The sequence below is a fragment of the Hemiscyllium ocellatum genome, chromosome 32, assembly GCF_020745735.1.
Source record: "Hemiscyllium ocellatum isolate sHemOce1 chromosome 32, sHemOce1.pat.X.cur, whole genome shotgun sequence".
Taxonomy (NCBI): domain Eukaryota; kingdom Metazoa; phylum Chordata; class Chondrichthyes; order Orectolobiformes; family Hemiscylliidae; genus Hemiscyllium; species Hemiscyllium ocellatum.
Genome location: NC_083432.1, coordinates 31,990,342 through 32,005,097, shown reverse-complemented (window position 1 = coordinate 32,005,097; position 14,756 = coordinate 31,990,342). Strand labels below are relative to the sequence as shown.

Sequence of the window (14,756 nt, the reverse complement as noted above, 5' to 3'; positions counted from 1 at the left end):
AATATTGACAGCAAAGCAATAAGGAAGTGCCAAATGGATGGAGATAAGGACAGAGAGCGAAATCAGAATCTCACGCACTGTTTTTACAATCTGCAAATTAATATTTAAACAAAGACATCTTTTTAAATCACTTTAATATCATTCCTTCCCTGCCAAAGGCTATAATATCTAAGGAGCAGGAGTGTCAACATTTCGAGCATAGGCTTGTCATCAGGAATGACGGGGTGACCGAAGGATGCTGAGGGATAAATGGGAGGGGGTCGGGGCTGAGGGGAAAGGCGGCTGGGAATGTGATAGGTATTTGAAGGTTCGGGTGAAGGTGATAGGGTCGGAGAGGAGGGTGAAGGGGAGAGGTGGGAAGGTAGGACAGTTCAAGAGGGCGCGCTGAGTTGGAATGTTGGATCCGAGATAAGTTGGGGGGAGGATCAATGGGGAAACTGGTGAAATCCACAATGATTCCGTGTAGTTGGAGGGTCCCAAGGCAGAAGATGAGGCATTCTTCCTCCAGGTGTCAGGTGGCTAGTATTTGCAGTGGAGGAGGATCAGGACATACATGTCCTTGGTGGAGTGGGAAGGGGAGTTAAAGTGTTTGGCCACAGGACGGTGGAGTTGTTTAGTGCATGTGTCCTCAAGATGTTCTCTGAAATATTCAGCAAGTTGACATCCTGTCTCCACAATGTAGAGGAGACCACATTGAGAGTAACAGATAAGTAGAGGACATGTGTGGAATATTTTCCAACGTCTGTCTTCTATGAACAAGCCAATTCTGTATCCAGACAGCTAGATTTCCCTTTCTCTCATGCGCCCTTAGTTTCTGAATGAGCCTACCAAATGGGAATCTTATCAAACGCTTTGCTAAAATCCACATACACCACATCCACTGCTCTACCTTCATCAATATGTTTATCATATCTTCAAAAAATTCAATAAGGCTTCTGAGGAATGACCTGCCCCTCATAAAGACCTGTTGAGAATGTCTAATCAAACTATGTTTTTCAAATAATCATAAATCTTGTCTCTCAGCATCCTCTTTAATAATTTGCCCAAAACTGGTGTGAGACAGTGATTCCCAGGGTTAGCCCTATTCCTTTTCTTGAGCAAAGGAACAACATTTGCCTTCCTCCGATCATCTGGTACAAATCCAGTGGAGAGTGAGGATGCAAAGATCATCACCAAATGCGCAACAATATCTTCCCTCACTTCCCATAATAACCTGGATATATCCCATTTCTCTATCCTGAAGATTTTCAACATTTCCAGCTCATTCTTCTTCTTAAGATCAACCTGTTTGAGCATTTCAGTCTGTTTCACACTGTCCTCATTAAGGGCATGATCCCTCTCACGAAAGAATACTGAAGCAAAGTATTCACTAAGGACCTTCCCTACATCCTCCCACTCCATGCACAAGTTCCCTCCAGTATCTTTGATTAGACCTAACCTTACTCTGGGCATCCATTTGTTCCTCACATAAGTTTTGAATGCCTTGAGGTTTTCTCTAATCCTACCAGCCAAGGCTTTTTCATGCTGTCTTCTACTTCTCCTCAGTCCATTCTTCAGTTCCTTCCTGGCCACATGGTAAATCTCTAGAGCCCTGTCTGATCCTTGCTTCATCAACCTTAAGTAAACTTCCTTCTTCCTCTTGACTAGATATTCCACGTCTCTTGTCACCCAAGGTTCCTTCACTCTACCATCTCCTCCTTGCCTCAGTGGGACAAACCTATCCAGCATTTGCAGCAAGTGTTCCCTCAATAACCTCCACATCTCTGTCGTGCATTTCCTTGAGAATATCTGTTTACAGCTTATGCTGCACAGTTCCTGCCTAATAGCATTGTAATTAAACATGGACTCCCTACAGTGTGGAAAACAGGCTCTTCAACCTAACAAGCCCACACTAACCCTCCAAAGAGTAACCTTTCCAGACCCATTCCTTTACCCTATATTTACCCCTGACTAATGAACCTGACCTTAAACATCCCTGTACACAATGGGCAATTTAGCACGGCCAATTCACCTAACCTGCACATCTTTGGATTGTGAGAAGAAACTGGAGCACTCAGGGAAAATCCACAAAGATATGGGGAGAATGTATAGACTCCACAAAGACAGCTGCCCAAGACTGGAATCGAACCCGGGTCTCTGGTGCTGTGAAGCTGCAGTGCTAACCACTGAGCCACTGTCACCCCACAGTGTTTAATTGTTTAATTATATAATCAGAAAGACAACACATTAACATTATTGAACAATCATTTCTTCAATTGTGACAGACATAGCATTATTAGACTACACCTGATGAAAGTAAGGGCAGGGTGTAGTCTGAAATTGGGTGAATTTTGAATATGGCTGAAAATGTGTTGCTGGAAAAGCGCAGCAGTCAGGCAGCATCCAAAGTGCAGGAGAATCGACGTTTCAGCCATGAGCCCTTCTTCAGGATTCCTGAAGAAGGGCTCATGCCTGAAACGTCCATTCTCCTGCTCTTTGGATGCTGCCTGACCTGCTGCGCTTTTCCAGCAACATATTTTCAGCTGTGATCTCCAGCATCTGCAGTCCTCATTTTCTCCTCGTGAATTTTGAATATGTTAATTCTAAGAAAAAAATTTATGGCAGCAACTATTGCTCAATATCCAGGATTTTCCTTTTACTTGTTTGTGCATTGGGTGGGTTTATTATTGTGTCATTATTTTATTGCATCAAATAATCTGCCACTATTTATTGCAAAACTAAAATGCTTGGTGATCATGCTTCTATTTTTAAATCTATTCAAAGAGCTATGATAAATCAATTTTAACATTAAAATGTTGAACTAATTCATAGAAACAGAATGTACATTGTCAATGTGCTCCATGTGTTCTGCTTCCCACTACTACATTGGATTAGAGAATCATCCTCTTAGTTCAACATGAACCAGGATCAACAAAACATAGTGGCTCAGGGAAAGAGGTCGGCTGTTTAGGACTGAGAAGAGGAGAAATTTCTTCACTCAAAGGATTGTGAATCCTGGAAATTCGGTATAGCAGCAACTGTGCTCTTCAGTTGTTGGATGCTGCAAGACGTGTCAGAGTGTGGACATAGATATTACCATTACGTGTGGGGACACCTCCCACCTTGTACATGGCAGGTACTCATGTGACTCTGCCAACGTTGTCTATCTTATACGTTGCAGACAAGGGTGCCCAGAGGCATGGTACATTGGGGAAACCGAGCAAAGGCTACGGCAACGGATGAATGGGCACCGCACAACAATCAACAGACAGGAGGATTCCCTCCCAGTTGGGGAACATTTCATTGGTCCAGGACATTCAGCCTCGGATATTTGGGTGACCATCCTCCAAGGTGGACTTCGGGACAGGCAGCAGAGAAAAGTGGCCGAGCAGAGGCTGATAGCCAAGTTCGGTACCCATAGGGAGGGCCTCAACCGGGGCCTTGGGTTCATGTCATACTACAGGTGACCACCATTGCACTATACACACACACACACAGATACTCCTACACACTCTTTCTCACACACCCACAAATGGACAGGCACTCCTATACACACATACACAGACGTTCACACGGACACTTACACAACCTTTACCGACACACACACTCCCACACTCACTCTGCACTCACTACACACACACACATACACTTTCTCACACTCACAACCCCCAACCCAGACAGACACACACACAGACAAAGACCAACATGCACACATATATTTTGTGGGGTGAATTTGTACTTGCAGGGTTACATTGTACTTTGTTCAAAAACTGCATGCATTCATGTAGAACTCTGAGCTCAAAAACTGCATGAATTTATGTAAAACTCAGTTATCTCAGAATTAGAATCACTCTAAACATCACGGCATAGACAGAAAACACAAGGGGCCAATACCTTCAACATATTGTCTAGCTATCACCATTGTTAACAGCTTAACTGAGAATACAAATTTTGGAAAAAAAGGTTTTGTGATTTACACATGAAAGAAGTGAAACTATCACTGCATTCTAACAGATGAAAGGCTTAACAGACAATCAATTTTTCAATGTATAATTTCAGTTACATCACACTGCAAATTTTTGCTATAAATTCTGTGTTAAGAGTGAGCCCTCCACTACCACCAGATGAAGGAGCGTCACTCCGAAAGCTAATGTGATTCCAATTAAACCTGTTGGACTATAACCTGGTGTTGTGTGATTTTTAACTCAGTTGTTGGAGATATTCAAGACCGAGGTCGATAGATTTTTGGGCACTATGTTAATAGAGGGTTATGGAGATAGTATAAGAGGTAGAATTAAGATAGCAGTTCAGTCATAACTGTATTACAAGATGAATCCCAGATTGGAGGGGACAAAGGCTTTGTTATTTTCCTTTATCTTACCAACTTCTTATGAACAGCTAATGATGATTTCCCTGCAATTATTTAAAATGAAGATGATCTGTTTGAGCGGGTAAATGGACTAATTATGACAGAGTTACAGTAAATATGAGGAATTTGTTCCTCAGATGAAGTGAGTTTAATTTCCCATCCGTTTTCAGTGTGATTGTTTCCAAGCTATTCTGATGCATTGTTGTAAGTGGCTCAGGGATAGTTTGATCATGGCTGGTTAATGGCAGTACCATCAATGGGACAGGAAGAAACACAGCTCAAGTTACCCAGATTCTGAACTCAACCAATGCTTTTTAGGGGACAAGCTGAAACATCAAGCAGAGACATACTTCACTCATTCCAATACTCTCATCCATGGCAGTGATCAAGTACTGCCTCGTAGCAAGGGGATTCATGCAATAATAATGGAAGATGTTGCTATCTCTTGTATTGGCAACTCATCTGTATTTTTGCAGAATTCTACACTTGAACAGAGGCTTTGGCTGTTTGGGGGAGGAAGTGATTTTAGTTAATGAAGACGTGAAAAAATTGGAGGTTGAATGTTTTGCTTATAACTTCCCAAGTGTTCTCGTATGTTCCACTCGCTTCCTTGCAGTTTTCCATTGTTTGAGCATGAATTAAAAACATTCTACCTACCAGATGAGTAATGTGGTCGATGTATATTATTGCCGTTGTGCTGCTAGGAATATAGGCAATACATCCCAATGTGTGGCAGACTGTATCAAACACCCATCTGCAGCAGCCAACATACTAACTGTGCTCACCAGCCCAATCATAGTCAGATTGTCCTTCTATTCTTTTGTTTAATGTTCACACTGAAGCCCTCATTTCTAGTCTCAAGTTCAGATCCTGGCTTCTTTAGAAATGTGGAGACTAGTTGAAATCACACAGATCCCCAGTAATGCTGGATAGTCAGGGAAGGTCAAGCCATCAGCCCTTTTGCAGCTGTCAGTGTGCTCTGGTCAAACACAGCCAGACACTTTGACAACTTTTGTGATAGGATAGATATGGAAGGCAAATGCTGAGTTGGGTTGATAGTTGGTTAAGGGATTGAGATGCCAGATAGATAGGGTGTTAATGTACCAGATAGGTAGGATACCAGAGAATTAAGTTGCCAGATGGGTAGGGTGAAAGATGCCAAGTGGATGGGGAGCTGAGTGAATATGGGTGAGGTAGAGCTTACAGTAGGTTTGGGAATGTGGAGGTATTGAGTCTGTTGGCTCTGGAGTGGGGAAAATTGATAATCCCAGTGATGTAATAGGGATGTTGGGGTCAGCGGAGATGTGGGGTTGATGGGATGTTGGAGATGCTGGGCATCTGTGGAGTGTTGGGGGCTGGGGAACATGTATTATGTGATATGGCTGGTGGAAACAGAGCGTGTGTGTGTGGGCAGCAGCGTGGTAGTGTCAGGGTCACTGAAGTGGTGCTCTCAGGTCTCAGGATGGGGTTCGAATTGTGTTGCATTGGGAAGCAACTGGCTGGCATTTGGGAAGGTTGTTTGTCAGGGGTTGTAGTGTTGTAAAAAGGCTGGGGAGATGAAGTGTGTGTGTGTGAGTGGTGAGATGAGGTGGGTGTGGATGGTTTGTGGTACCTTGGATGGAGGTCAGTCTAATAGCTGGGAATTTTGCGCAATCTTTGAATTTCTCAACTTGTCCTGGTTTACTATTAACTTAAAGGAAACAGACTCCTCCAAATTCTCCAATGTTCAGGGTTTTGTTGAGTCTTCCAGATGCAGGAGAATTTTCCAGACAATTCTCATGGGGTCTGCTGTATCTGGTATTCAGCAGGATCCCAACATATTTTTCCAATACCTGTCTGGCTAGAAGTATCTGGGCCAAAATGTCCAACCAGGAATGAAAAACATTTGTGAAATAATCCTGACTGCGTTAGGAATTGTACTGGAAATTTGAGAGCAGTTGAGTTTGCAATGTGACTAATTTGTAGATGCCAGAAGCTATAATGTTATTCACAGCTAGGTCCCTCTTCTTGAGCGGCAAATGGAATATATTTCTGCAGATTATTCTATGATTTATGAGTCAATGGGAACTGCTCATAGCTGTTTCAACTCCACTGTAATACTCTGACCAATCAGAGTTGATCTGACATGGATTGATTTCAATATGGAAACTAAGGCAATCAATAGTTTCTGCTGCACCTCATGTCAAGCATAGTCAAACCAATCATCATTCTCTTCTCATGCTGTATAAGTGTCTAGTTTAATGAAGGCAAATAAAATTTTGGTATTCATTGCTCAAGGAATAAAGTAAAGAAGTACGGTGGTGCTGCTGTAACTGTACAGGGTATTAGTGAGACTGCACCTCACGTATTGCACAAAGTTTGGTCCCTTTGCTTGAGAAGGGATATAGTTGCACTGTAGGCAGTCTGGAAGAGGTTCACTAGATTGCTCCCGGAGATGAAGGGTTAGTTTAATTTTTACTGAATGGTTAATCCCTAATAGATTGCAACATGCTGGCATTTTTAATTGAAACTGGTCAGGTGTTTCGTTGCCTACGGTAGCTATTAGAGTGCATTTCCATAATGATTACTAGGTATTGCTGGATTGCAACATCAATTCAATATGACAGTTCCTTGTTGGAACTTATCCAGAAGCCTGCAAGTATATTTCCTATTCAACTTATTCAGAAATACTAGAATATTCTTCTGGAGCAGATGGGATTTGAGCCCTGGCCTTTTGGCTCAGAGGTAGGGACACTCTCACAGAACCCTCCAAAGCAGCTGACTCCCAATGGGATCAGAGACACTTTGCATTTATTTTCTAATCAATCTGTTCAGCGATGCTATCGAATAATTCTTGAGCAGTTTGGGTTTGAACCCAGCTCTCCTCCTGGTCTAGAAATGAACAAGGACCACTAGACTCAAAACATGATCTCTGTTTTCTCTCCAGAGATGCTGCCATACTTTTGGACTTTCTCCAGCAATTTCTGTTTCTGAAATAAATTTAAAAGTCAAATTGTAATCAGTAGTAATGAATTTGTAATTAGTATAATTATCCATAAAAGCATCTTACAGGAAGCAGTTTATTAAAATGTAGCAGGTTCAGAAAAGATTTATCAAGATCTTGCCAGGACAGCAGGGTTTGAGTTATAAAGAGAGGTTGGGTAGGTCAGGACATTTTTCACTGGAGAGAAGGAGATTAAGGGGTGACCAATTAAAGGTTTGTAAGATCATGAAAGGCATGGATATGGTGAATAGCAAAAGTATTTTCCCTATGGTGGGAGGGGGGCAGAAGAGGCTCAAAACAAGAGGGCATATTTTTAAGGTGAGAGGAGATAGATTTAAAAGGGACATGAGGGGCAATTTCCTCACACAGAGTGTGGTTCGTATGTGGAATGAACTGGCAGAGAAAGTGGTATATGCAGGTACAATTACAACATGTAAAAGACATTTAGACAGGTAAATGAAAAGGAAAGGCTTCGAGGGATGTGGGCCAAATGCAGGTAAGTGGGGCGAGTTTAGTTTGGGGAATTTGGTCGTCTTGGCTGAGTTGGATTGAAGGGTCTGTTTCTGTGCTCTAAAACTCTATGACACTGCAAGGGCAGCACAGTGGCTTAGTGGTTAGCACTGCTGCCTCACAGCACCAGGGACACAGGTTTGATTCCAGCCTCAGCTGACTGTCTGTGTGGTGTTTGTGCATTTTCCCTGTGTCTGCGTGGGTTTCCTCCCACAGTCCAAAGATGTGCAGCTCAGGTGAATTGGCTATGTGTTAGGTGCATTAGTCAGAGGGAAATGGATCTAGGTGGGCTACTCTTCAGAGGGTAGGTGTGGACTTGTTGGGCCGAAGGGCCTGCTTCCACCCTGTAGAGGAATCTATAACTCCATTTGATTTTGATCCTTTCCCCTCTCTCTAACTCTGCTTCAGTTTTGAGGCCTGCATTGCTCTCAATGAGTTTACCCAATAAATGAATCCATTGGAAATACAGTAGATTTACTGGTTGTGGTTAATCGACGAGAACAATTTCTGCGATGATTTGTTCATGGGGAACAAAAACAGTCATTTGTTTGTAAGAGATCTTTTGCAAACATAAAGAAGAAAATTAAAATGAATTGGGGGTGGGACTCTTGTGGTAGAGCATTGGCAGTGCCCCTAGTCTTTGAGCCATGAATGCCTCAGGTCAAGTACCCCCCCCTCCCCCCAACCGATCCAGAGGTATATACTGATATGTCTGAACAGATTGAACAGGAGATATGTAAAACTGCATGAGAAGCATAGAACTATTGGAAATAATTACCATTTAACATTACAGACTACAGGGCTCAATCTTACCAGAAATTGATTAAGTGTCAGTTTTGTCAAGTTTCATAGAAGGTTCCTCACTGAGGGGTCGAGCGAGTTTCACCAATGATTGTCCCAAACCTACCTCAGTAACACCCTAACATGACCCTTTGCTAGCACAATTCTCCCACTCACTCCTACCAGAGGTACCCACAACGTCTCTTCATCCACTCTGAGGAGAGGATATTGGCCCTGTCTCAGATCCCTTCAGTGGAGATAACTAAACCTCCATGTTCTTGCACCGATCAAGAAGCATTGTTCCTTGTTGTGTTACTCTCCCATTTCCCCCACTGGGATTGCACGATTATCATTGCCACAACATCTACTTCTTGGTTGTGAACAGTTTCTTTCTTTGGTCTCCTGTGGGTAAAAGCAGCAAGTTCACAGCCTCTATTTTCAACAGGGCAGCTGCTCAAGACAAACTGCTTTCCGCTTCTGAGGAAGCGAGCACTGATGCCTTAGAGGAAGAGCTGGCTGGGCTTCCTTTTTCATCTCCCAGCAGCTCTGGTAGGAACATTTGAGAGACATAGATAGACTGACACAAGGAGATTGTTATGTTGATCCTTAGGTTCCTATTTTCAGCGAAAATACATTGCAGTCTGTCACTGTGCTCATTTGCTGTCCAAATACTGTCATGAATACAACAGGAATTCTTCTCAAGTCAATTCATGTCAATGACAGTGTCACATGTACAGTACTGGTTATACACCTGAATAAAATTATTATCAATCATTAACATACTTTCAGAAATTTATTTATTTTTAGGAACCTACTTCTACCAAGCATGAGTGATTGGAAAGCATTATCAGTACTTTAAGAGACTGATTATAAATAAGTTGGAATTTTCTATTCCGTCTTGGGTCGTCTCATGCAGTATTATGTAAATAACACCCTTAATCATTTACAGAAAAAAGACTTACACATTATTAGCAGTTAGCAATTGTGACAAAGATCAAATGATTGAACATTTGTTTGACAATGTAAATGTGAACAATTTCTGACAGCACGAATTATGATGAAAATGTTACCATAAACCAAGGATTTGTAGATCAATGTCTTACATTTTCCATGTGAGTTGGGAGCTTTATTTGAAATGTTGTCAGTATTTGTGACAAAAATGGAATTCCAGTCCAGTCAGGCTTGAATTTTCTAAGTATATTAAAAAAGCTATAAAATTGATCAATTTAAATCTGACACTTCAGAATAAATGGACAAAACAATTATCAGCGATATTTCCTCAATGTACTTAATATGTGTTGCACTTTGCTTGTAACATCAAGTCACAGAATCACCTCAGTTTCTCCACACAATGCTATTGCAAATATATGAGTCAATGTACACCCAACATTGTCAAAGTACAGCAATGTTCTTGATTAGCATTTCCCTTTGAAAATATTCACGATATTCATTGCAGTTAGTGAGGTAGTAGTGCTCATGGAAACAGACCAATCTTTATATTCCTTTTGATTCATGATAGAAAATAGTCGGTCATTTAGCCTCTCAAGTCTGCTCCACCTTTCAAAGAGACCAGAATGACCATCTGAAAACGGGAGTACTAAACCTGTACCGTTCTTTCACATAGAAGTTTGTTTCTGATGTCATTCCTGAAAGGTCTACTTTGAAGACTTAGGCTGGATGCCCTAGTTCCTGATTCGTAAACTCGCAGAAATAATTTTCTTTGCTAATCAGTAGCCCATTACGTCTTGAAGGCTCCAATCAAATCACCTTTTAATCTTTTAATTTCTAAGTTCAAAACCTAATGACCTTGGTTTGATTCGACTCACAAGTACTTGCAGAATTACATTTTATTTTGCTCAAAAGCTGTATAAATCCAAATAAGTTTCTGTAACTCCCACTTTAGAAATAGAACCAGCCTGACCTAACTTTGGGAAACAGACAGACTTTAACTTCACATCTTCAATGCACTATCTAAGCTGAGATGACACCTATTGCTAAAGGCTATGTAGAAAATGTAACTTTGAAAAAGTTCTGGGATTTACATATGAAGGAACTGAAACTAATGTGGTCATTCTAAAAGATTAAAGACTTAATCTAAGTTTGTTTAATGTCACATTCCATGACACTGCAATCCTGTTGCTATAAAATCTGTGTCTTATGATTCTGCTCAACAATCACCTGATGAAGAAACAGCACTTCAAAACCTAATGCTTCCAAATAAACGTGTTGTCTGATTTTTAACTTTGTCCACTCTACTCCAACACTGGCACTTCCAAATCTTGAATATTTAGACTGTATGCCCTAGTTCTTTATTCCTAAACCAGCAGGAATAATTTTCTTTGCTAATCAGTAGCCCAAATATCTTGAGAGCTCCAATCAAATCATCTATTAATCTTCTAATTTCTAAGTTCAAAACCTTCTGACCATGGTTTGTTTAGTCTCACCTTGTAATTCATTCCATGTGTGTCCAGATAGCGTACTAGCAAATCGAATCTGCATTCCCTCTAAAGCTAATGTACTGTACATAAAGATAGTGCCACCTTGTGACATAGACATGTGTCTATCTGTGGTCTAACCAAGGCTTTGTATCATTGTAGCATGACTAAAACACTTCTGGCTTTGTAGTCTTAAGGCTAATGCTGTCCTGAAGACCAGCAATCAATGGGTATATTAGTTTAAACGAATGGAGGTTTTGCTGAACAGCAGGTAGTATTCCTGCCTTGCAGCCAGAAGGTCTGGTTTAAATTCAACCCAAGGACTGGAAGTCTAACAACAATGTATTCACAAGGTGGCCAGAAATGTTGGGTATGAACCTGTAACTCTTTCCAATAATTCCCGAAAAGAGGCAGCAAAATTGGGAGTGATTCCTGTTTAGCTATTTCCTCAGAACAAGTCCCACACTGGGACTTAATGGCAAAAGGAAATAATACAGACAACAAGCAAAACTAATGTCATTTACAAAATACCGTGCAAGGACTATAACATTAAGCAGAAAATTAGCCACCAGGATACATGAACACCAACTAGCCACAAAAAGACATGACCCTCTCTCACTAGTATCCTCACAAATGAATGAGGAAGGACACCACTTCGACTGGGACAACACATCCATCCTAAGACAAGCCAAGCAAAGACATGTCTGGAAATAAACCTTCCAGCTCAGCGAGCAAACCTACATCCAATATGGAAAAGTGTATGTTCCCACAACAATACTGACTCCTTTGGGGGTGAGGACGCTGTTGGCTCCCTTGGTGTGGATTAGGTGGGTGCCAATAGCACAGGGCTTGATCCCCATCCTGGCTGAGGTGGAGTCAGGACCTACTCTAGTCCTGCTGTGTGCTGAAGATTAGAGCAGTATAAGACAGACTTGTAAAAGCTGTAAATATGGGAAATAAGTTCTGCAACATTTTCTCTTTATTCCAGATTGCCAGCACCAACAGTCATATGCTTCTGTATTGATAAATGCAATGATCTGAAATATTCTGTCTATATTAAAGAATGTAGGTTCCTAGACTCTGGATATATTAACTTGCTATTAGTGATAGTGAGATAATGGCAGCCTTGTGGAATTGTAGACTCATAAACAAAAATAAAGGAACACATAGAGCCATATTTACAGGTTTCTTGAAGAGAGACTTCTGTACAGATGTTTTTAATTGTTAATTCCACTGCTGTACTGTCTAGTTAGATGTGATGTATATATTGTGAACTCAGTTAATGCTACCCATTAAAGAACACCAGCAACATAAATGTTACTAATTGAAATATATTTAGCAATGGCTTTGACAAAGCAAAGACAACTACACTTTCTAAAAATTTCAATGTATGTTTTTGGACATATTGATTTCTGAACTTATTCTCTGGAAACTCAATGTGTTTGAGGTATTTAGTTTAATTTCTTGATCAATGAAAATGGATTGAATTCAAGAGGCATGAAATCAACAAGCTTCGAAGAATATTGGGACATGCAGCTAATGGACTAAGTCTGAAGCATTTTCATGCAGAAGAGGTGAGAGATCAGCAGGAATCCCAATCCATTCAGGTAAGTAAGCTGCTTCATATTTAAACACCTTTAGGAAAGGTGACTCAGGCAAAGTAAAGTTTGTGAGGTAAATTGTCTCCCCACCTGCCAAGTAGCCAGCCCAGAAACCAAATGTCCCGATTGTCATTATTGTGTGGTTACAATGTGCAAGGATAGAAAAGTCAAAAGCGACAGTAGCCTGCTTGGGATCATCTGAAAAGTAAACATCTCCTTTGGAGTTATTAATGTTTTGCTTACACCAGTCCATTCCATTGCTTGTCACTGCAAAAACCACATTTTTGTATTTATTTCTGAAGTAGGCCATTGCTGTGTCTAAATATTTCTTATCAGCTATAACTCCTTTCCAAATATTTGGCATGACATGTATATAATCTCCCCTTCGAACATGAACACCAACATACGTCACATTCTTTCGCTCACCTCTAATGTGTCTTAGGAATGCATTAGCCTTTTCTACAATAAAATCATGCATAGTTAACTCACGAAGAATTTCTGAACGGATATGATGATAGAATGTCCAGGAACACGTGTATCCTGAGAGGCTGACATAATTTCCTTGAATACTATGGTACCGATCCTCCATCCAGTCATTGAGATTATAATTCTTCCAATGTATTTTCTTTCTCACACTATCATGGAGGGTTGGAAGGGTAATTTTGAAGATAGGGGACAGGTAATTGGCCATGGAAGGCAAAATATATGCTTGATGACCATTCAATTTTGCCAATGCATACAGTGTTGCATACTCCCCCATCTGGTTGCCAAGTCGTCCAATGGAGTTAATTGTCCAAAATCCCTTTGAAGAAATCACTACCTTTGAAGAATTCTTCTCTGCTTCACTTTCCAATATTATGGATGTATTTTCCAAAGATTGGACATATTTGAACATTGTGTGATATCTTAACTGATATTTATACATTACAGAAACTGCCATTATGAAATAAAAGAATGTTAGAAAGGCTATCACTTTCATGGCTGGATCAGCACAAAGTTTGTTCAAAAGAGCCATATCCAGAGATTCTTCACGTTGTGAGTCACAGTTTATGATTTCCTCAAGTGGAGTATCTGAAAATCAAGAAATCATTTATTAATACAATAACAATGATGAAGGACAAGTTTCCAAATATTGCTGTCGGATTATTTATTTAACAAAGCTCCTTTTGAGAAATAAATATGACGCATACTTGATAAAATTGAGGGTTTAACAACTTTCTGCAGATTGATAGAAAGTGACAGGATAGATAGGGAATGAAAATGTAGTTGCACAATTGGTGCATGAAAACTTGGCAAATCACTTAAATGATAGATGACATGTGGCTTGAGTTGAATTCTCCTGCTTTTTACTGTTTCATATTTGATTGATTTGGTAAAAAAAAGGAGTCCTGTGGAGGAGAATTGGTTTTATCTTCTATTTGCTGAATGGTCAAGGTACAGAAGGACAGATATGGGCAATCCAGTGGAGGGCAGAACAAGTCTTTGGTACTATTGCCAGAATGTTGCCAGGGCCCACAGCCTTTGCAGTATCAACTTGCAGTTCCCTGCCATTTTAAAATGTTACTGATCAATTTGGAGTTTACAATATCTCTCAGTTTCCCACAGTTACAATTTAAAATTAATGAGTTACACTTGAAATTTATAATAAGTTAAATTTGTTCAGTGCTTGGTTAAGTTACTGCATTCAGTTTCATTTGGGGACAAACTTGAAACACTGTACTCCTAACCAATGCCTCCACAAGTAAGCCTTCAGGTCTTACGGTCTGCGACTGTCCCTAGCTTCCTCGTGGGCCACATTTCATGTGGAAACAGCCAGGTAGCATCTCCACTCTCACCGCACCAAATTCCTTCACTTACCAAATTCCCCGTTTGAGGCATCCGGTGTCCCTGTTTGTATTCTCCAGCTTTGTGGTCACGTCATTCCAACACACAAGTGCCAGCACTGAAAACATAAAGCTGTAGTTATGTTCTAAGGAGCAAAATTAATGGAAACTGCAAGCAATGGATCTGTATGTAGGCAGTAATACCATGACATGACATGCATACAATATCGATGCTAAATTGTTTTAAAATTAATTATAGTGATGCTATATTCGCAA

General features: G+C 40.6%; 1 protein-coding gene across 1 annotated transcript; it reads right to left on the bottom strand.

Annotated features, from left to right (window-relative positions):
* Nucleotides 1-12,592: 12,592 nt before the first annotated feature.
* On the bottom strand, nucleotides 12,593-13,552 carry LOC132830762 (galactoside alpha-(1,2)-fucosyltransferase 2-like). Its single transcript, XM_060848599.1, has one exon. It carries the CDS (start codon nucleotides 13,550-13,552, stop codon nucleotides 12,593-12,595), a length of 960 nt encoding a protein of 319 aa, XP_060704582.1.
* Nucleotides 13,553-14,756: the final 1,204 nt, after the last annotated feature.